Below are 22,780 nucleotides of genomic sequence, written 5' to 3' on the forward strand. Positions count from 1 at the left end.
AGAGCTCTGCAGCTATTCAATAAAAGTCCTATTAAGCCATTGTATGTAATGAACAATCCAGAGCAAATCTAATATTTTCAGTGGGTAATTATTTTTAACATCCTCTCGGTAAGCGTCGGCAGAGGCCTTAGATGTTTATAGCACGTACCCACATACAGTGGGCCCTCCCTAGCTTTCATTCGCCTCTTCCGGAGGCCCCGAGACAGGCCCCCCCACCCACCCCCTGAACTCAGGGCTCCCACAGGGTTCACCTGCAGACCCCACGCCCAAAGAGAGCCATGTAGGCTGCTGGCGGATCGCAGGTCCCTGTGAAGCCTTGGTTGAACTGAAATGAATGGAGTTGGAATGGAGAAGAGGCAGCCAGAGGGCCCTAGAATAAGTGAGTCAGATGCTGTGTTGGCAGAGTTGGCTCAGCCCCCCGGAGCCTCTGGAGATTGGAGAGTCACAGGTAAGGAATTTGAGGTCCGACACACTGAAGGGATCCCCAGGTGGTGCCCACTGCACCTCTGCTCCTCAAGAGCTTGGGAATCAGCCTGTGTTTCAGGGAACCCTTGCTAATGGAGCCCCCAAAGTGATCTTGTTGCCAGCTGAGCAGGGGTCCCCCTCCACAGAGGCTGCCTCCTCAGCTGTTCCACCGCTGTGTTCACACCAGGAGATGACCCTGGTAACACTGACTCACGTCACACTTCCAGTCTCCCCTTCCAGACCATAAGCTTCTGGGTTTACTCATTTATTTTTTCATTTACTGAACACCTACTGTGTGCCAGGCTAGACCTGAACTAGACAGTGGTCTGTAGTTATAGGTGATTAACTCACATGCTGCTTTCATGGCACTTAATAGTCAAGCAGGATCTGTGTCCTCATATGGCACAGTCCTTGGCACAGAGCAGGCCCTCAGTAAATGATGGGTGGCTGGCTGGCTGGCTGGCTGGCTGGATGAGCAAATGGGTGGATGGATGGCGAGATGGGGAGTTAACAGCCCCAGTGTCTAAATCGAAAGCATTCTCTGTCCATAAGAAAGGTCCCGTTCTGTTTACATTCCCAGAACTCTGCAGGGAATCATGTGATACCAGGAGGCAATTGGGATATGATAAGGGTCCTGACTTACAAGGCCTAGGTTTGAGGCCTGATTTACCAGTGACCTTGACTTTCACCAAGTTTTGACCTCTCACTACCTCTTTTCCCTCATATGATAAATGTGAAGGATTAGGGGAAAATAAATTTGAATGGTGATGATAAGTAGTATTTGTCTTATGGTTTGTTGTTATTGTGTTTTCCTGGACTAAAGTTATCCAACTTGTAATAGTCACAGAGTATTTATTTGAATTTGAATACTGTGGAATTTAAATTCTTAGGGTATTGTATTTTCTGCAGATCTTTCTTCCCTTAGAAAAACTCATTCTGGATGTTAATTAGGTTTTACTACCGTTCCATCAATATGATGCAGTAACTCCTTACATGAAACTGGCCCTACAGAGCAGATGATCAAAAGGAGGCCGGTGAACACCTGTGTGGGGCCCTGGGAGGGACCTCAAGGACACTATTTGATACCAGCTGAGGGCCCAGCCAAGTTCATTGCCTGCATGTGGAGTATCCCACATTCCATCTCTCCCTTGGTCCTTTTCAGATTGCACTACTGCCCTCTTTGCTGGCAATTATTTGCACAGCATTTTATGTCTCTAAGTTCCCATCTCCATGATTTCCCACAGCCTTACCCGGCACCCTATGCTCTTGACGTTATATCCAGCCAGGGTGATGGGGTGGAAAAGTGGCTGTGAGGTGGAGGAGCAGGGTGGGTGCCTACACTCTCGACTCCTCCCCTCTTGCTGTTTCTTGGTCCCACCTGTCCTGGGATCTATGGCTCCCTGGAGCCTTGTTATGCCCAGCCAGATGCCTCCCTCTTGTCACTAAATACTCACAACCTCCAGTAGGTATTCCCAGACTGCAGAAGCCCACCCCTGCAGGGACTTTGAGCCACACACTCAGTAGCCACCTGCACAGATGAGCCTCAAGGTCCTGAGTAGCCTGAACAGCGTTACAGGTTGGAACCCAGCTGTTTGGACTCGGTCAGATACTCATTCCACTCTTCTGCCACGGAAGGGGAGCATGACCAGTGTTTCATCTAACTACAACTTCAGGAGCCTTCCAAGTTGCCAGACAGAAAGAGGCAACCTGGCTGGATGGGCCAGTGACCTCCCAGCTTCTCTTTCTTCGCTTGGGGAGCCTCTCGTTCTGCCATTGCCTGGGGCTGTTCCTCAGCTTTGTCCCCTGTCATCATGAGGACCAAATGGCAGGAGAAAGGAAAAAACAGCCCTTTGCCCCCACCCCACCACCCCACCCGCCCGCCCCAGGAGCTCTTGCTAGCTGAGCCCTCTAGTGGGAAAGGAGACTAACCCGGAGAGCAGGTTCTGCTAAAATATGCAGACTCTGAACGCTGCCCTTGGGGAGAGGAAGGAGAACATCTCTTCAGCTCCAGCTATGTGCCGGAAGCTTCGTATGCGTTATCTGATTTTGTCTGTACAATAGCAAAGCCCTGAGAGGTTTTATGATAATTTCTGGAGAGAAGAGGAAGTGGGCCCAGAGAAGTTGAGTAACTTGCTCGAAGCTACGCAGCTCACCAGCCATAGAACTGAGACTTCAACTCCACCTTCTTACTCAAAAGCCAGTGCTCATTCTAGAAAGCTTACAAAGTGTCTTGAGATTGTTTCAGAAGTAGGAGAAGATGCAGAGACCTATGAGATTTACGCTTTATCCTCCAGCATAACAAGGGAAGCCTGGTGGCCTACAGTCAGCAAGCACAAGGGAAAGGATTCTTTCCCAGGGCTCTCAGGGAAAGGACCTGGTACCTACCTGGAACAGAGCTGTGCTCCCCAGGGAGCCCCTCCACCTCCAGACTCAAGCCCCTTTCATCCTCAGGCTTGAGACTACTGAAGTCCAGGGACTTGGGAAGGCAAGTCTGGCCTGGAAACACAGGGCCTGGCATATGCTCAGGGCAAATCTCTGAGTGTGTGTTTTTCTTGAAAAGCAGCAGCAAAGTGCCACCACCCGAGAAGCCCAGTAGCATCCTGCTGTGGGCACAGGGGGCCCACAGCCCTGCTGGGAGGACTCGCTAGTGTTCATACTGGGCAGCTGCCGCTATGGATCTGGAAATTCTAGGGGTGTACAAGCAGCCTCCAGGGCTCTGGGCACCTGTGCCACTCCTTCCTCCTTCACTCTGCCTCCTGGCTTCTGTCCTGTGTTCGCTCCTACCTAGGCCTGCAGTGGCTCCTTCCTAGGGTGGAGACCTAGAGCTGCAGAAAAAACAAACAGACAAACCACAGATTTTGGAATCAAATGCATCTGGATTTGACTCCTGACATCATCTTTTACCAGTGTGACCTTGAATGGGTCCTTTCAGCTTTTCTGTGTCTCATCTATGTCATGGAAAATCTGCCCCATAGATGCGAGATCTAGTTATTGATCATAGCATTCTCCAGATCCTTCCATCTCTTAAATACCACTGGGCCCCCAGGATTTAGCCATAGCCTTCTGGGGCTCTCACCGCACACCCGTCCTATCCCTGGTTAACCTCATCTGGCGATTTAGGGGCTGAGGGCTCCAAATCTTGGTCTTGGGTCTGGGCTTCTCTCAACATCAGGCCTCCTGAGAGCTCCCCTGTGACCTCTCACAAACTTCTTATATCCACAGAAACACTTGAACACACACATCTGTGTGTCTCCCATCTCAGGGGAGTTCTGTTTCCCTCACCTCACTTGCTTTGGCTCCTTCCTTCCTGACACACACCTTCCTCCACTGCCCCCCCGGCCCCCCGTCCTCCATCCCCAGATTCCTTGCCATCCAGTGTGATCACTTCACTTTGTGTCACCTCCTGATTGACATCCTCAACCTCTCAGTATAAAGCTGAGCCCCTGGCTTAGCCCCCAACCCCTCCCTCCAAGCTGCTCTGGCTCCAGGCCTAGCAGGTCCCCTCTGAAAGGCAGCATGCGCTCTGCCTTTGCACAGGCAAATTCCCTTCCCCATGCAGCCCTGGCCCTCGCACGACAAAGGAGACAGATCATCCTCCTCAAAACTTACCAAGGTGTGCAGAGCTGTATCTGTGATATTCTACCATTTTCATTTATTTCCTTATTTATTTATTTATTTATTTTGAGAGAGAGAAAGAGATCACAAGCAGGAGGGGCAGGAGAAGGAGAGAACCCCAAGCAGACTCCCTGCTGAGCACAGAGCGGGACATGGGGCTTGATCCCATGACCCCAAGATCACGACCCGAGCTGAAACCAAGAGTCAGACACCTAACGGACTGTACCACGCAGGCACCCTTCCTACCATTTACATTTTTAAAAAAGGAAGACAACGTGTGTGTACAGATGCTTGTAAATGCACAGTATGTTTCTGGAAAGATGCACAAGAGAATCTTTGCCTGCGTGCCAGCCAGGCAGCTGGGTAAAGGTGGACATGGATAGGAAGAATATCTTTCACTGCATTCTTATACTTTTTGTTGTTTGTTTTCTTCTTACAAGTAGATGGTTGCTAGTATGTATATTCACAGAGTTGTGCCACCATTGCCACTGTCTGATTCCAGAACATTCTCATCACCCAAAAAAGAAACCCTGTACTCATTCACAGTCGCTCCCCGTTCTCCCCCCGACCTGCCGCCCCCGGCAACCACTAATTAACTTCCTTTCTGTCTCTACAGGGTTGACCATTCTCAACATTTCCTATCAATGAAATCATACCCTGTGTGGTCTTTTGTGGCTGGCTTCTTTCACCTAGCATTATGCTTTCATGATGTATTTCTGTCATAGCATATATCAGCACTTCATTCCTTTTTATGGCTGAATAATAATCCATTGTATAGATAACACCACATTTTATTTATCCATTGTCTGTTGATGGCCATTTGGGCTTCTGCCACCTTTTGGCTGTTGTGAGTAATGCTACTGTGAACATTCATACACAAGTGTTTGCACAGATAATGTTTTCATTTTTCTAGATGTGTGCCTAGTAGTGGCATTGCTGGCTAATATGGTAACTCTGTGTTTAACATTTTGAGGAATTGCCAAGCTTTTTTCCAGAGTACCTTCATTTCATGTTTCCATCACCAATGTATGAGGGTTCCAGTTTTCTTTCCATCCTCCCTAACACTTAACCATTCTAGCCTAGCAGATATGAAGTGATATCTCACTGTGGCTTTGATTTGCATTTCCCTAATGACTACTGATATTGAGCATCTTTCCATATGTTTATTGGCCATTTGTGTATCTTCTCTGGAGAAATATCTTTTTAGATATTTTGTCTATTTTTAAATTCAGTAATTTGTCTTTTTATTGTTGAGTTGTAAGCCATCTTAATGTATTCTGTGTACTAATCCTTCATCAGATACATGGTCTGCAAAAATGCCCTCCTATCCTGTGGGTTGTCTTTTCATTTCTTGATAGTGTCCTTTGAAATACAAGTTTTAAAGTTGATGAAATTCAATTTACCTCTTTTTTCATTTGTTATTTCTGCTTTTGGTATCAGATCTTAAATCACAGAGCTTTATGGTTGTGTTTCCTTTAAGAGTTTTGTAGTTTTAACTCTTATATTTTGGTCTCTGGTTCATTTTGAGTTAGTTTTTGTAGTAAGTTTTGAAATTGGTAAGTGTGAGTACCCCCCCCCCTTTGCTTTTCTTTTTCAATATTGTTTTGCCTATTTTGAATCTCTTGCATTTCAATACGAATCTTAAGGATCAACTCGCCAGTTTCTGCAACGAAGCCAGCTGGGATGTTGACAGGCATTGCGCTGAATCTGTAGATCGATTTGGGAATTTTGCCATCTTAACAATATTAAGTCTCCTGATCCATGAACATTTTAAAGTCTCACTTTCAGATGGTTTATGGCTAGTATATAGAGAGACAATTGATTTTTGTGTATTGATCTTGTATTATGCAACCTTGCTGAACACTGTATACGTTTTTATACATATAAGATTTTTTTTAACTATATACATATATTATCTGTTCATCAAAAACGGGTTTCAGAAACCTCGGATAAGAAAATGAAAAGGGAAAAAAAAAAAAACTCAGGTAGACATTCCTCCTTCACAGCCCACTGTGATTTACCTATGAGGTTTCGGGGGTGGAGGATTGGTTCTGGGCCCAGAGGATAGGATAGCACACTGCCGGGCACATTTTAACCACCCCCATGATTCTGTTGAAAGAATGAACAAACCAGTAATAGTTCAGACAACCAGCATGGTCTACCTCTGAAGCGCTGTGCTGTGGGCAGAGGCTTTCCCACCGGGAAGCTATCATCTGCCTTGTAGCTTCTACCTGTTGGTTCTGGTTTTGCACTCTGGGAAGAGAGAGGATTGATAATCCTTCTTCCCCACAGCAGCCCTTCAGATACACGGTGACAGCCAGAACATCAGATGGGCATGGCAAATGGTAAAGGAAGATAGAGGTACTGGTTACTGTTCTCATGGTCTTTGCAGTATTTCTCATGCTGTCCTCTGTCACAGATCTCTTCTCTGTGGCCCCATCTTTATTTCCCCACTTGTCCTTCATGGCACTATCTTCTCTGGATTTCTCCAGTTTTCTCCTTTTAGACACTTGGTCAAGGTGGAGGCCAGGTAGTTGAAGAATATTCCATCGGTTTATATAAGAAGCCACTGGGTGTTGTTACCGATGTCTACACTGCATTGCCTCCATAACCAAAACTACCCTGTGGTATTTGTCCATCCAGCTTTGAGCCACATAGGGATGTCCAGTGAGTCTTGTTCGGGTCTCTGCAACGGGGAGTATCATGGATGTGATTCTTCCTCACTGGAAGACTCCACCTGCAAGTTAGAAGTCATAATGGAATGTGATCTTGAGAGAGCAAGCTGTGCTGGCAGCTGGGCTCCCACACCTGTCCCCAGTCTTTCCTCCCTCCGCATTGCTCCAGAAGTGACTAGGGTACTGGAAGAGGGGCTCCCTCTACCCCAGGGTCCTCTCATGTCTCCCATAGGGCTCATAGCAAACGTGCTCTCTGCCACTCTGATCTCACTTCAGAACACATATGCTTTCCTTTTACATGGCTGTGTTCAATTAAAATTATTTTTTTAAGATTATTTATTTATTCATGAGAGACACAGAGAGAAAAAGAGAGAGAGAGAGAGAGGCAGAGTCATAGGCAGAGGGAGAAGCAGGCTCCTCACAGGGAGTCCGATGTGGGACTCGATCCCAGATCCTGGGATCACGCCCTGAGCTGGAAGGCAGATGCTCAACCACTGAGCCACCCAGGCATCCCTGTGTTCAATTAAAATTAGAACTCCAAAGCTTAGCCACGTGCGAGTCTATTTTGGGTGGGATCTTGGTCATTGTCTGTTGACTTCCGGTGTGCCACGTGGCTCTTCAAGTGATGTTTTGCCCTTGAAAGACACAGAGTAACACAGAACCAGTCTCTCATCCCTATAGCTCTTGCTGGTCCTTACTGGCCTGTAGGCCAGCAGAGCATGTCAATTTGAAAATTCTGTTAGTAGTCCGTGTTTATTTCTAAATCATTAGCTTGTACATTCCCAGGGTACAGGCTACTGGGTTCCTGAGCATGTCATTGCCACCGTGGTGTTTTGGATGTCATCTGGATGTATCTCTGTCCCCAGACCTGAAGCAGAGGAGAACAGTTTGTGGGGTGCACTGGGAAAAGAATGCTATGTTTGGATTTTTTAGAAAGTTACCAGCATTTACTCAGATTCTGTCTCCTCCATACTGTACCAGCTACTTGATGTGGGAGATTCTCACAGTTCATTTTCACAATTCAGCAAAGAGGGAACTATTCACTAGACAGATGAGGAGACCAAGGTATAAATGGTTTAAGGAACCCACCTCCAGATTATCCAGTAAGTATATCCCAGGGCTGGCTTCAGACCCAAGTCTCCAGTCCTTCAAGGCACATATTCTTTCCACTGACTGTGCAGCCCTGGTCATTGTGCTGGGGTGTCATCGTATCCTTGGTGGGGTTCTCTAGGGGCTCAGCTCTGTACTTGGTCAGTTTCCATATCTGAGAAGTGATATTGCCAATCTGGGGCTCTGTCACCATTCACAACAACCAAGGTTTATTCTCCCCACGTTGCAGACAAGGAAACTGAGGCACAGAGGTTAATTCAGTGACTGACATAGTGCACCTGTGTTAGTGCTGGAGCTGGGGCTCAACCCTGTTCTTCTGACACTGTATCCAGGCCCTGGGCCCTGTGTGCCACTGCCCTCCCTACCACCTGTGCCCGGCGAGGCCCAGGTAGCATTGCAAAGATGAGCCTTTTTCACTTCAGAATATACAATGCTGGGTGAACATCAAGACCAGTCTGTTTCTTTTTTCTTTCTTTTTTTTTTTTTTTGGTGATCCCTTAGTAAAAAATCCACAGCATTGTCTGTATCTGTGCATCACAGCCAGCATGCCAAGGTACACGGAGGTGGCCCAGCGGGGCAGCACCAGGGCACCTGCAGCAGTCTGCTCACTATGCCAAGGAATAGCATCTTTGTCACTGCAAGCTCAGTGTGCAACAGTTGTGGCACTGAGACCGAGGCCACCCTCGGGGAGGTTTTGGGATCACCTGTATATAAGCAGGACATTCATTGTCATGATAGCAGCTACAGAGTGTTCTGGGCCTCCCAGGTGCTCAGCCCAATTGTAGGCATATTCCTTCTTAATACTCACCAAACGCCCAGGAAGAAGGCATATTTCCTCCATTTCAGAGATAACATCACCTGGTTATTTCATCTTCAATCCCCAGCCTCCTTCCCTTTCTCTGCCACCACCACCTCCCCAGGGTTCTCTTGTTCTGACAAGGAAGTTTGCTCTTCCCTAAACTAGGCCTGAGCTTGGCTCTCATGCTTCCCATTTTTTAGACTAGACTACAAGGGGGCTAGTAAAAGCCTCTTTGAAGCTCTTAATTACAGGAAACTGCCTTCTCCGCTCTGATACTGCAAAGTAACCGATGCTGCAGAATTCGGTAGTGAGTTCCAAGGAGTCCCTGAGTCTGTATGGCCTTCTCTGCCTGGAACCTACCTGCATTCATTCACAGATGCTTCCCAGGCAGCCTCCTGTGTTAGTTAGGACCCTGATGCTGGGGTAGAGAGAGAAAGATACCACTGTCCCTGGCCTTGGATAGACCACAGGGTGGTGGAGAGGAAGCTCATGCACATGAGTCATCATCACATGGTGTGGGAAGTGGGCAGAGAGGGATTTACCAAGAGCTCAGGTACCAGGACTGAGTGACCAGTGGTGCCTGGGGAAATCAGGAGGACACCACCCAGGAGGCATCACCTAGACTGACTTATGAAGGAGGAGGGCTGGATTCCCCCGTGATCCGGGGTGAAGAGCATCCTAGGCAGAGGACCTAGCGGACAGTCCCAGAGGCATGAAGGGGCATGGCATGTTAAGGAGGCAGCAGCTTGGGGTGGGGACAAGTGTGGTTGGTGGTTGGATTTGGTGGGGGGTTGAAGTTAGTGTAAATCAAGGGCTGTGTCAGGAAGGGTCCTAGGACCTCAGCCTAAGGAATGTGGGTTGTAACCTCGCAGTAAGGAGAAGCCATTAGGGTAAAGTGACTATATGTGCTTTTCTGGGTGCTAGGACAAGGACCCAGGGCCGCTGTGGAGGACACATCACCCTCTATGGCAAGGAGAGGCCACAGTTACAGAAATGTGCTGGGTCCAGGCTTACAGTGTCCGAACTGGAAGTAATGGGGGGATGTCAATTAAGGCTAAAGCATCAAAGGAAGGAAAGAAATCATAATTCTGCAATCGATTTCTGAGGCCAAACGATTGGGACTTCTTGATTGGCTGGTGGTCAAGGAGGATTTCTGCATCTGTAAATACTACACTATTCTGTTCTTGTTTCCATTTTACGCAAAGCATCTTCCAATTAAAATTCAGACTTGTACTCATTTTCCCCACATTTCCTTCCTCTGCAGAATACAAGAGGGTCCTATTGAAAACTCGAGTAACAGTCCCCAAAACCTTAAAGCCATTAATGTTCCGAGTTACAGGTGGGTGAGGGACTTTCACAGAGAATGTTACCTTAGACATGAGCATACCCCTAAAAAGTTGTAACGCTCCCCTGTGAGAGCTATTTATGAGACTGCCTTTTTAAAAGTGGCATAGTGGTTTGTATAAAAGCTAATGCCTTGAGTGTGTAAATTCTCTTCTAACTGACCCTCTGGAAATTGGCATTAATTTACATGATATTTGTGTGATGTTTCATCTTCTAAGTACATCACAGGTCAGTAATTATCACCAACACCAAAAAGTAGTTTGTGAATAGCTCCACACTGTTAGATTTTCTATCTTATTGGATTCTCCGGGGCTTTGATAAGGCAGATGTCTGGTTGTTCTCTTCTCTTAGACATAGAAAATAAAATCCAGAGACACAAAGTGTACGTAGCTCGCTTAATATTCCCAAATGTACAGTGGAGCCCTGTCATAAATCCAGTCTTCTGGGTTTAAGTCCTGTGTGCTTTCTACTTTATCATACCATCTTTCCCCTGCCCTGCCTGTGGCAAAAATAATAATAAAAAAAAAATCCTTTGGCCTGTACAACATTGGTTGTTTATTCCTTATTTTTACTTTGTGCTGTCTTAGTGGTATAGCTACCCTAGGACTTGTAACAGACAGCTTTAGTAGATCATGCTGCTGTAACAAGCAACCCCAAAGCTCAGTGGCCTACGACAATAAAAGATTACTTCTTGCCCTTATGACATATCGGCTGCAGGCTGACTGTGACCGTGTGTGGTCTTCATTTGGAGAGCCCAGTGGAAGCGGCAGCTCCCAGTAGGTCATGTTGGCCTTACAGTGGAAGAAAAGAGCTCAGTGCCAAACCATGTGATCGCTTTTAAATCTTAAGCTCCAGCGTGGCACATAGCACTGTCATTTACATTGCATTGGCCAAAGCAGCTCACCTGGTCAAACCTGACATCAGTGCGGTGGAAAAGCAACCACATGGAAAGTGCCGTTCACCACCAGTCACACGGCAGTGGCAGAGGTGTGTGGCCTGTCACGCAGGAAGGGTAGACAGTGACTGATAGCGACAACTCGAGATTCCACATGACTCCCAGAATGGCACAGTGTAGTTCCGCCAGTGCTCACATGGTCAGGCACCTGCTCAACCCCTCCACAATCTTAGGGGTCTCACTGGTGATTTCCATGAACTCGTCTCCAAACCTGGCTTCTGAGTGTACATGCTACTGTAAGCAAGTATTTTGAATTTATAAAGTGGTTGAGGTGGGGTTTTTTTGTTTGTTTGTTTGTTTGTTTTGCTTGCTTACAAAGATCGTATGTATGTATGTATGTATGTATGTATTTTTAGCAATCTCTTCACCCAGGGCAGGGCTTGAACTTGCAACCCTGAGATCAAAAATCCCATGTTCCGCCAACTGAGCAGGCCAGGGGCCCCTGATTGTTTCAGACTTAGAATAAGCTACCTTTCTATACACTTTCATCTTCAGTTTTAATTCTTATTACAGAAAGGCCAAACTCAGCATGGTAAAAGTGATGTTGCTGGGAGGATAACCATTGGGTCCAGGAGACTTGCAGAGCAACCACCGGGGTCCTACTGGTAAGGAGACACAGGTCGCTGCAGGAGGGCAGCTCCAGAGCGCTCTCAGGCGCATGCAGTGGGAAAGGATGCTTCTAGCGTGCTGGCTCCCGCCAAGTGGCTGTCATCACGTCAGCACAGGAACCATACTTCCTACACAAAGAACTCTTTACATATTAAGCATTTTCTTAAAGACTTAAAACCAGATCCCTTAACCATTTACTCACTTCTGTAGGGAAAACTCAATCACTTGAGGCAAATTGTCACGTGCACAGCGAGAATGTATAAAACACCTCCCATGTGCTATTTGGGAGGAAAGCCAATAGAGATAAAAAGCATAGCATAGTCTTTCAAGGAACCCGGGGTCTCCTGAGGGAGCCTTCTCTGTGGTCCTGGAACCTCAGGACAATCCCATGCGGCGATGGCCATGTCCCACAAGCGGCTGGGAGAGGAGTCAGTTGAGCCTCAAGGATCACAAGGAGGCGCCTTCCAGGCTGCTGGGGAATTGCTCACGTATGCATGGAACAAGGAGTAACCGGGCATGGCGGGACATGAGGCACATCCCTGGAGCGGAACAGGTTTTCCCCAGGGCCAGGGCCCCAGTGCAACCAGAGCTTTGCCAGATCTGCCCCAGTGCCACAACCTCTGTCCCTGCCCGAGCTCATCCCCTTGCTCAGCCAGTGCCTTTAAGGGCTAGGGTTGGTAGACAGACTCTCTACCTCAGGCTGTCTTTGCACATGCAGTAGTCCAAGTGTCTAACCTGGATCCTGCTTCCAGCCTTCTACACCCTAAGACCTTACATCAGACTGTTCCTCAGGGCTGCCACGCTGAGGCCTGGCTCATGGTTGCCGAGGCAGGCAGTGCACACAGCCGAGCATCTGCAGCAGGTGGAGGACATGGGGATGAGGACCACACTCTCTCTCTCCCCTGTGTTCCCAGAATGCTCAAGGGTGACAAACACAGCCTCGCTTCCTGGGCTCTGACTGCATGGACAAACCCAGGAAATCTGTGGAATGTGACAAAGCCACTGTCAGGTAGCCAGCCTTTCCCTGAGCACCTTACCCATGTGAGCTTGTCTTCCCACTTTTGCCCAGGAGATGGGTACCATTATCCCTTGTACAGATAAGGCTGGCCAGCCCGGCCTAGGGGCCCTCCTTCCCCTCTCTAAACTCAGAGCCCTGCCAGGCCAAGGGAACCCACTACCCACGTCCTCTTCGAGCCTGAATAAGTCTTCAGCAGTAGAGATGCCAGCCAAGGGTAGTCAGAGGGAGCAGAAACCCCTGAGATAGGAAGTCCTAGGCTGCAGCAAGGAGAAGCCTGCCACAGGAAACACGGAGCTGGAAGGAGAAGGATCCACCAAAACTCAGACTCTAAGACCTGGTCTTGGCCGAGGATGCTGACCATCAGGGTGTCCAAAGACGAAATGACAATAGAAGGTCTCAGAATTCCCAGAATCAACAGACTCTTCCACCCTTGGAAATCTTACAGTGGGGCTGGGTCGGGAGACCCCATCAACCACACGTGGAGCACTCATCATCTCTCTTCAGAAACCTTGTAGTCCGATTGCTTACTGAATTAATGAAACCTACTGGCTTGGTCTTAATTCTCTCAGGACTGGCTATGAACTCTCGAGTTTGTGGAAAGGGGAAGGCCAGGAGAAGGGCTCAGAATCACGATCCCTGTTTGAGTCTGTTAGAGCCGCCATAACCAGGCACCACACACTGAGCTACTTAAACAGCAGATCTTTATATCTTACAGTTCTAGGAACTAGACAGCCAAGTGAGGCTGTGGGCAGTATCGGTTCCTTCTGCAGGTAAGAGGCTGTGAGAGGGATTCTGTCCAAGGCCTTTTCCTGGCTTCTGGTGGCTTGCTGGCAGTCTTTGGTGTCCCTTGGTCCGTAGACATGATCCCAGTCTCTGCCTTCATGTTAACATGGGGTCCTCCCTGGGTGTTTGACTATGTCTGCAACCAGATTTCCCCTTTTTTATAAGGACAAGGCCATACTGGGTTAGGACCTACTCCAGTAATCTCCTCTTGGGATGCCCAGGTGGTTGAGCATCTGCCTTTGGCTCAGGTCATGATCCCAGGGTTCTGGAATTGAGTCCCTCATTGGGCTCCCTGCAGGGAGCCTTCTTCTCCCTCTGCCTGTGTCTCTGCCTCTGTGTGTGTGTGTCTCTCATGAATGAATAAATAGAATCTTTAAAAAAATAATAATCTCAACTTGCTCACCTGCAAAGACGCCTTCTTTGCAAATCAGGTCACATTGATAGGTGTTGGGGACCAGGGCTTCAACATCTTTTGAGGGGACACAGAACAGTCCCCCAGTGTGCTATGTAAATAACCAGCCCTCATCCCCTGCCTCTTCCTCTGCCCCACCCCCCACCCCCAATTAACAGTCCTGACAGGAGAGACAGGATCTTTCCAGATCTCATCCTTTGTCCACCAGAGAGGCAGCGACCCTTTGTACACTTGGTCGTACTACCTGGAAAGCGAAGGACCCTCCCTCCTCGGGTCCTGAGCTGAGAAGAGAAGCTTCTGTCGGGATCAGGACATACAAAGAGCTGCCAGGGCATGTGCCCTGCTTCCTAGGCAGAAACTCTGCTCCCCATGAACACATTGCTCTCCAGAAGTAACAGAAAGACCCAGAGCATAGGGAGTGTTCCAGACATCTGAAGAGGTAACTCCAAATCCACTTTTACTCAAAACATCTACATAGGGGATGTTTAGATACAGATAAAATCATACTATTAAGACATTTTCCAAATTTTGCAATAGGTACTGGAAAAGATTGATATATTATGATAGCACAATCCAGCATTTTACATATGGTTTAATTTCAGATACATTTCTAACAGCTTTATTGAGATATAATTCACATACTGTTTAATTCACCCATTTAAAATCTGCAGCCCATTGACTTTTAGTAGAGTCACAAAAAGTTGTGCAACCATTAACAATCAACTGTATAGAGTGTTTCATCACCCCATAAAGAAACCCTGCACCCTAAGCTATCCTCCTCCAAACCCCCATCCTCTCCAGCCCCAGACAACCACTAACCTACTTTCTATCACTCTATAGTGCCTGTGTGACTGCATTTCATTCAACTGTATGTTTTTTTTTGTTTTTTTTAATTAGAAAAAAAAAACTTTGAAGAGAATTTGAAATCAGACAGAGGATGACTTCTACTGGAGAGTGGCAGAATTGGGATTTTTATTTTCCTCTCAATCTCTCTCTCTTGATTTTTTTTTTTTTTAATTTTTCTAGTCATACAATCAGCCTGAATTGCTACTACTTGGAGGGGGGAGAAACCCACCTTATTGTAAAAATAAAGAGAAAACGGTCTTGTCATTCTTAAGTAGTCCTTGGGGATTATTCTGAATACTTCCCCAGCACCTAAAAATCGGTCTTATTTTATGGGAGGAAAATGTGTCTGAGTTCCAGACAGCTGACTTCAAATGGGAATTTTGGAGCCCAACTGGCTAGAAACTGGAAATGCTTGTCTGCTCTTCATTGGCTTTCCTGAGGCCTGGCCCCTGCCAGCCCTGGAGTCCCACTCCCCAGCGCCTTCCCATCCTTCATCAAGTGGCCTCTCTTGGCCCCAAACAAATTGTTGGTTGGCTCCCGTGAGGGACCCTATAATTAAGCCACATCCTTTTGCCTCTTTAATAACATTGGAGACAGAGAGTATAATTCTGTGAGGGGACCGAAGGAATATGTAATTTTGTGTCCTTTTCCTGAGCCAATATGAACTCGGTACATGTAGCATCTTGCATGCTTCAGGTGTAAAGAGATCTGATATCTCAACAAGTGTGTTATGTGAGCAGAAGACGTACTGAGTTCATCTGGCAATCAGGGGCTCTTAGAATGTGTGTCCAGCATACCTTAGGAGTTTCATGTGTCACCTTTCTTTAATGAAGAGGCTTTACGCTAGCCCGGCTGGGTGAGCTCACAAGGCAGACTGATCCTGGCCACCATCACTAGTCTGGTACCAGAGTTAGAAACCTGGATGCCATCCTTGACTTACCTGCTTCTGCTTCCTCTGTGTCTCATATCAACACGGTTTGACCCCATTCTCCCTGATTCTCCCCATTCTCAATCGTTCCTGCCCTACAGAGTACTCACTGTGTGGGAGGTAGGAAGCCCTGAAATGTCCCCTTCTGCATGCGCTGCTGGGCCTTTGTGGTCTGATCCCTGCTCACTTGACCAGTCTCATCACCCACATGTCCCTGTTCCCACCCCAGCAGACCCCCATGTTCCCTGGTATGTGACCACCTCATCTGTGGGTTCTTAATCTTGATTCCATGGACAGAACACAAGAGGACACATCAGTGTCCTAAATAGAGTAGAGTATGTTTTTAGGAGGCAGGTCCTTGGCTTTCATAAAATTCCTAACCAGGATCTATGAACCCCCAGATTTAAGAGTTTTGCTCTGGGTATTTGAACGTGCTCTTCCCCTTTCATGCAATGTCTCTCCTTCCCACCTTGATGAGCTACTCTTGTGGTCTCTGCTCAAAAGTCATCCAGTTTCCTACTTGGTGGCCCTTTCTTGGTGTCCCCATGGCTCTGCTTGCCCAGGATTTTGCCAGCTGGGACTTAATCACTTGTTTCCATACCTATTTCCCCACTGGACCATGGCTTCTAGGCTAGGAGCTGTCGCTCTGCACCCATCTCTAGCACAGTGTCTGGCATATGGTCAACTCTTGGTCAGTACTCGCAGAGAGCGGAAAAGGGACTGTTTTCTCAGCTGGGCAGTGTGACCAAGCATGGCAAATGGCTGCAGAGCACCACTCCTGCCTTGTCACCCTTGCCACCTGGGCTCACATGGCTTGTCTCCACTCCATGTGTTTATAGCCACTTACCCTAAGAGCAAGGCCCAGCTGTCTGGCACTTTCCTGAAGAAACCAGACTTCAGTTTGCCATGTGATGATTTCTTAGTTACCTCGTGACAAATTTTGAACTCTTTGTTTTTTCTTTTCCTCCTTCTCTTTGTCTTTCAGATTGATGCACTGAGTAAAAGAAGCAAAGAAGCTGAGGCAGCCTTCTTGAATGTCTATAAAAGATTGATCGATGTTCCAGGTAAGTCCAATAACTTATACAGCCCACCAGTGGGCATTGTGTGTTGGTGAGTTGGTGGCTCTCGGGCTTACTCTTCTCCGCTTCCCTGAGGGAATTATACCAGGAAACTGGGAATTCTGAATATGGATTCTCCAAAACCGAGACTTTGGATGGGTATGGAAATTAGATGCATATTTGCTGAAGTTAATCATATAACTTCCACGTGATGCCTTTGTAAATACAGAAACTCAAATCTGTGGGGCTGCCTTTGGCTTCGGTATAAAATGCTGCACATTCTTAGAGAAGAAATCAAACCCATGTGTGGGCCATGCAGGCATCATGAATGTTCATGGTTCTGGGCTGATTCAGGAATGGCCCTCATTGGGCCCCTCAAATACCTCCTCCCTCTCAGGTCATCCAGGGAATTAGTATCCTCTGGCCAAGTCTTTGACTTAAGGGTTATAGCCGAAGGCGAGGGGTAGCCTGTTTACCACGTGTGTGGGTTGTTTCTTCTTTTAAAGGAACTAAAGAGTTAACCTTTTAATAATGCTTGCTGGGCAGTCAGAGAGGTAACGGCTTTCCATTCCTTATTTTAGAAAAGTAAGGCAGAATTTAGAGCACCTTGAGCCACTGTTCCCATTGGTCCTCTTTTCCTGGGTGTTCCATTCACTTAGAATCCATGGAGAGGTGATGGACATGATCACATGGGTCCTAGCTCAATCCTGGAAAGACTCAGATCAGAAATTTAGGAAAGTTGTTTGAATATCCTCCTCTTCAGACCAAGGAAACCAAATTACCAACACCCTCCCCTACTCAGCCATTGGAGTTGCTCACTTGCTTTTAGTAATCCTCTGAACATTACTGGCATTACTAGAGCTGCTTTTAGCAAAACAGAGCAAAAGCAGGTCTCCTTGGTATCTGTATTTGTATTCCAGTTTAGGTTCTCTGTGGGCTCTGCTGTCCCTTCTGGGAATGGGAGTTAATAGAGGCCACAGCAAGCTAGGTGTGGCAGGAAGCACTTTGGACACTTTGGACAGAGAGGAGGGAGATACAGATTCTCTTGTCAGGGCCTGTTGTCTTGGTCACGTTCCTTTTCTTCTCCGGACTTAAGCTTTTCTAATCTGGAAAATGGAATAAGGTAGGGGAACAGCCTAGTGATGATGATAATAGTTTTTTTTTTCTAACTTTTCACTGTCTTTGGAGTATATCCAGCCCTTAGTTCCAACTCCTAGGCTTTTGATTTTCTGCAAGAATTTGTGTCTATCTAGGGGTTCTCCAAAGGCCCTGACCATGGCTCATGAGGAGCTCTTCACAGTAACTGGATCATTTGATGCCTGACCTGGACTATTTCTCAGGAATCGGCAGCTTGGTGGGCCTACTTGCATTTTATTTTGCAAGTTTTGTGTCAGTGACTTAGTTAAAAGGGGACAGGCTTGTTTTGTCTTTGCCAAAGACCCAGAGAGCCTTTAGCTGCTGTGTTTTAAATAACCTACACTCTATTTTAAAAGTCCATTTGTACCTGGGTTTTCCCTTAGTGAAGTTTCTCAACTGGGTAGTTACTTTCCAAGTTACTGGGTTTCTCTTCAGTTTTTCCATCTTCATATTCCATAGAAAAAGCAGAGATGGTTTTTAAATCAACACTCCTCTTTGCCTGACCAGGCCTCATTCATAGACAGACATAATTTTTACAGAATTTTGATCATAACATGGGTATATATTTATATTCTGCCCTTTTTTTATTAATATAATACCATCGACATTTTTTTCTGTATCGGTGATAATCTTCATAATTATTATTTTTGGCTGGAGAATTAAAGTTTGCAGTTTCAATTTAAGATGATAGGAGCAAATGATGTTTGATGTTTTCTGTTAAGAGTAGAAGTCAATTCGAGTACATCTGTATCCACATAGAACATTTTTACCCACCTCCTAGGTATTTTTTTCTTAAAAATGCTGTGGTCTGACAGATCTAACAAGTTCCTTAAAAAGCAGGAATGGAGCTTGGAGCACTCTACCTGTGTTTTGAAGTCTGCTTATTGCTCAGATGAAGTAATCCTGCGGCTGAGCCTTACAGGAAGGGTCTGGTCAATAGCATTGCATTTACTGACAGTCATGCAGTTGGGGGAGTCAGGGTGCCTTAACTGTCTGTGTGTTCCAGGCTTCCATCCAGCTGAACCCAGAAACATTGGTGGGGTGTGTTAAGTTCTAGTTGCAAGAGACAGCAACTTATACTCTGTCAGAAAAGTGAAGGAAGAGCTCTCGGGAATAATGGGATGGGTATTTCAGCTATGTGTCATATAGCCCAGCTCCAGGAGCCCAGGAAGAGCTGACCAGCTGGCTCCAGGAAAAGGAGGAGACAAAGCCCCACTAACTAAGGAGGTTGATCCAGAAATCTGACAGAACCAAGCCCTACTGTCCCCGGTCCAGAAATTTTTTTAAAAAGGATTTTATTTATTTACTTGAGAGAAAGAGTGAGTTAGCAGAGAGAAAGAATGTCAGGCAGACTCCACATTGATCCTGGAGCCTGACACAGGGCTTGACCTCATGACCCTGAGATCATGACCTAAGCCGAAACCAAGAATCAGATGTTCCACTGACTGAGCCACCCAGGTGCACCCCTGCCAAACCGTTCAGGAATTTTATTTATTTGTGTCTTTTCTTATTTCTCACCTGCTAGTTCTACTGGAATGAAAGCTCTCTGAGGACACTTTGCTTTATCACTCTGTGCCCAAGACTTGGAGCAGGGCCTGGCATACCACGGATGTGATATGTTGCATGACCCGAGGGGTGCATCATCACAGAGCCACCCTGGAGTCCTCAGCAGCAGAAGTCACCAAGGGACATGCTAGTGGCTCTTATAGCTCAATCTCGGCTCAGTTCTAACTCCTTAGTGTCAGTTTGCATATCCAGTAGCTCCTAGGCACACCCACTGGGATGACTGATGTGCACCCCGAAGCTACCCAGTGTGTCCAGAGAAAACCAGCTCCTTCTTGCTTTGCCTCTCTTAGCAAGCAGCACCACCTTCAACCCACCTGCTCACACGAGAGCATGGGGTCACCAAGTCCTGGCCATTCTGCCTCCAGAATGTTCTCTATTCCATTCACCTCTCTCCATCCCAGCTTCTGCTCTCCATTTTGTAGTTCAGGCCACCCCCCTTGTGTCTGCAGTATCTCAGAGTGAGTCTCTGTGCTTATAGGAATAGATTTGTTTCTACCCTGCCGGCAGGCCAGGCCCCATCTCAGCTGATACATTACTCACCCCAATTGACTTGAGACCCTCCTACCTGGCCTCCCAGGTCTGGCTTAGCCCTTTAATACACACACACTCACTCACTCACTCACTCACCCTCCCAGCACCCTGTGTCTGTCTCTGTCGTAACTACTTGGTACTCTGCTGTTTTCCTTTTGGGCCCAGCAGAGAGATGGGGCAATGTGGTCTTGTCCTTATTTTCCTAGTGTCCACCCCAATGCCTGCCACATAGAGAAACTACAAGTACCGGTTAAATGAATACATTGGTGTCAAATCATTTTTTCAAAATGCTTTCTGAGGTTTTGCAGTCTTTAATTGTTCATATTGGACATTCTAACCCAGAGTGCAAGAGAATGGAGCATATCATGTACTGAGTTGTAGCAGTGCGGAATAGCTGTCTGGGCTCTCCTTTTGGGTCAGTGTTCTCCTATAAAGATTTACCTGGACACATAGACATTTATATGACACTTAGCACTCTGGGTTTAGCAGCCCGGCACATGTGCTTCAGAATCTGTGCTTGGTTTAACAGCTGTTCTGCTGGCGTGCCAAGCTTTGCACACCCTGTGTCCACCCCATGCTCCCCTCCCATCCTCCTTTCTGGCAGTGGTGTGACTCGGCTCTGAGGGAGAAGAAACATTTGAGCCCTGGCTGCTCCTCCCTCTTGCTCATCTTCCACATCCCAAATCCCAAATCCTGCTATTTCTCTTCCCCAAAGCTCCTTCATATTAAAGATACTGAATAAACATTTAAATATAGAATTGTCCTGATGAGTCCTTCAAACAGGTAAAATAGTTAAAACCCTCATATTTACCTTCTTCCTCACTTGCCACCAGATTGTTCTTCATTTTATAGTCAGTTTTGAGAATATTTTAAAATGCTTTTTATTGGGAATATCCTGCTTACTTCAGCCAAAGCATGCTTCCTTTCCACACTGCTGTGACTTCCCCCACAAATGGGGTTAGTTGGTCAGCACCTCAGAAACTGCCCTTCCTTGTGTCCTAGGAACCATGCTGAGCCGCAGGGGTAGAATCGGGAGCTAATCAGCCAGATAGCTTCCTGTTTTCATGGACCTCAGAGGGTGGTGGGAATGTGGGTATTAAAAGTAATCACACACATAGTTATACAGTATAGGTATGACAAGTATTTTGGAGGCAGAGTCCATTGGGCAGGAGAGTATAGATCAGAAAGGACTGGGCAGGATCCCGGGCAGCTGCTGTTGGCAGTGACAAGAGTGGCCAAGTGCGATGTCATCTAAACCAAAACACTGTCACTAGTCAAGAGGGCCCTGCTAATAGTTATGCCCCAAAAAGGGCACACACCAGTGTGGTCACCTGCTGCAAAGCCAGGCAGAGGCCTGGTAGATTATGTGAAAGATTCTAGACTTCATCTAACAGAGAAACCAGGAATGACTTGTAAGCAGAAAAAGACACTATCAGATGAGCATAATAAAAAAGTCATCCTGACTTCAGGGAACATGGGGAGGAAGAGATGAGGTCACTTGGTTTTAGATGGTGGGAGTAGAATTAGAGGAAAATGGTTGGATTTCAGCTGCATGAAGGAGGTAGAGTGGATGGTTGAGGAAGGTAACCAGGACAGCCTTTGCCAGGACCTGGTGGGCACAGCATTACTTCCTTCAGGACTTACTTACATGGTTCCCTGTGGTTCATTAATTAAAAGGAGAACCAACAAGGGCACCTGGGTAGCTCAGTCGGTTAAGCATTCAGCTCTTGATTTTGGCTGAAGTCATGATCTCAGGGTTATGAGATTGAGCCCCATGTCATCTGGCTGTGAGCTCATCAGGGGATTCTGCTTGAGATTCTCCCTCTCCCTCTGCCCCCAGCCCCACTCTATAAAATAAATAAATCTTGGAAGACCAACAGACCATTGGGAGGATTAACCTCTCTTCTATTATCATCTCTGATTATTGTGTTAATTGAAAATGGCCTTTGCCTTTGTTGTCAGTGTCATGGCCATAGGAAAGGAGTTTTACATTTTGATTCATAAATAAGTTAGTAGATTTTACTACATTAGTTGAGATGACTTCATCTGTCAGTTTCATCACAAATGGATTTTGTATCCATAATGTTTGTGGTCAACATATAGAAGTGTCTTAAACTTGGACATATTTAAGTTTATTTCTTTTAATACACCTTTGATCAAGATTTGTACTTACTACTTGCTGATGATTAGCCTCATGAAGAAGAGCATCATAGCCAACTGCCAACAACATGACTTGGTAAGGACACCTAGGCGAGGCCCCCTGCCCAGAGGGGAAGTCCCTCTGCCACTGGGTCCCTCACAAGGCCAGTGTCCTTCCGCATGGGCATCTGTATTTGTGGGTGAGAGCCAAGTTAGTGAATATCTGTCAACAACAGTGATCCTGAGTGTGTAGGAAGAAGTTCAAGGTATGCTGTTTAAGAAGCCCTATAACCCATTACCTTGGCCAGCACTTCCTGGTAGTGTGTTTTTTTGCCAGGCCCTGGAGCACGCACCTAAGGTACAAATGCAGTTGAGCTTTGGCCCTTGCTTGGCCCTTGGGTGGTTTCCTTTTTGGGTGGTGGGAGACTACACAGCCTTTGAGAAAATATTCCCCATACTTAAACAGGCTACACAGGCAGCCTCCATCCCTCCTCCTAATGAAAGGAGAAATAAAGGTCTCAGCTCTTAAAGTGTGATCCTCTCCAATAGCTGGAAATATTCTAGAATGACCTCTTTAAAGGCTTTTGCATAGCTGGAATGTTACTGTATTCTGAGCAAAATTACAATGGTATGCATAATCTGCCAGGAATTAACTTTGCGTGGGTGACTTGCTCTTGCTTCTTAATACTTTTCAGATTTTTTTTTTACAATGAGCATGTATTTATCTGTACAATTGGAGGGGGGAGCATAAATCAGGAAAATAATCACGATCTTAGTTTCTAAATAGCCC

General features: G+C 46.7%; 1 protein-coding gene across 13 annotated transcripts in view; it reads left to right on the plus strand.

Moving 5' to 3' along the window:
* The window catches only part of CUX1 (cut like homeobox 1), a 364,330-nt gene that overhangs the window by 177,327 nt on the left and 164,223 nt on the right, over window positions 1-22,780 (plus strand). For all 13 annotated transcript variants that reach the window (XM_077908111.1, XM_077908104.1, XM_077908115.1 and 10 more), the window contains one exon: window positions 16,545-16,623. In XM_077908111.1, coding sequence (XP_077764237.1) covers window positions 16,545-16,623 — 79 coding nt within the window. The remainder of the gene's footprint in view (window positions 1-16,544; window positions 16,624-22,780) is intronic.

Source organism: Canis aureus, chromosome 8 (genome assembly GCF_053574225.1).
Source record: "Canis aureus isolate CA01 chromosome 8, VMU_Caureus_v.1.0, whole genome shotgun sequence".
NCBI lineage: Eukaryota > Metazoa > Chordata > Mammalia > Carnivora > Canidae > Canis > Canis aureus.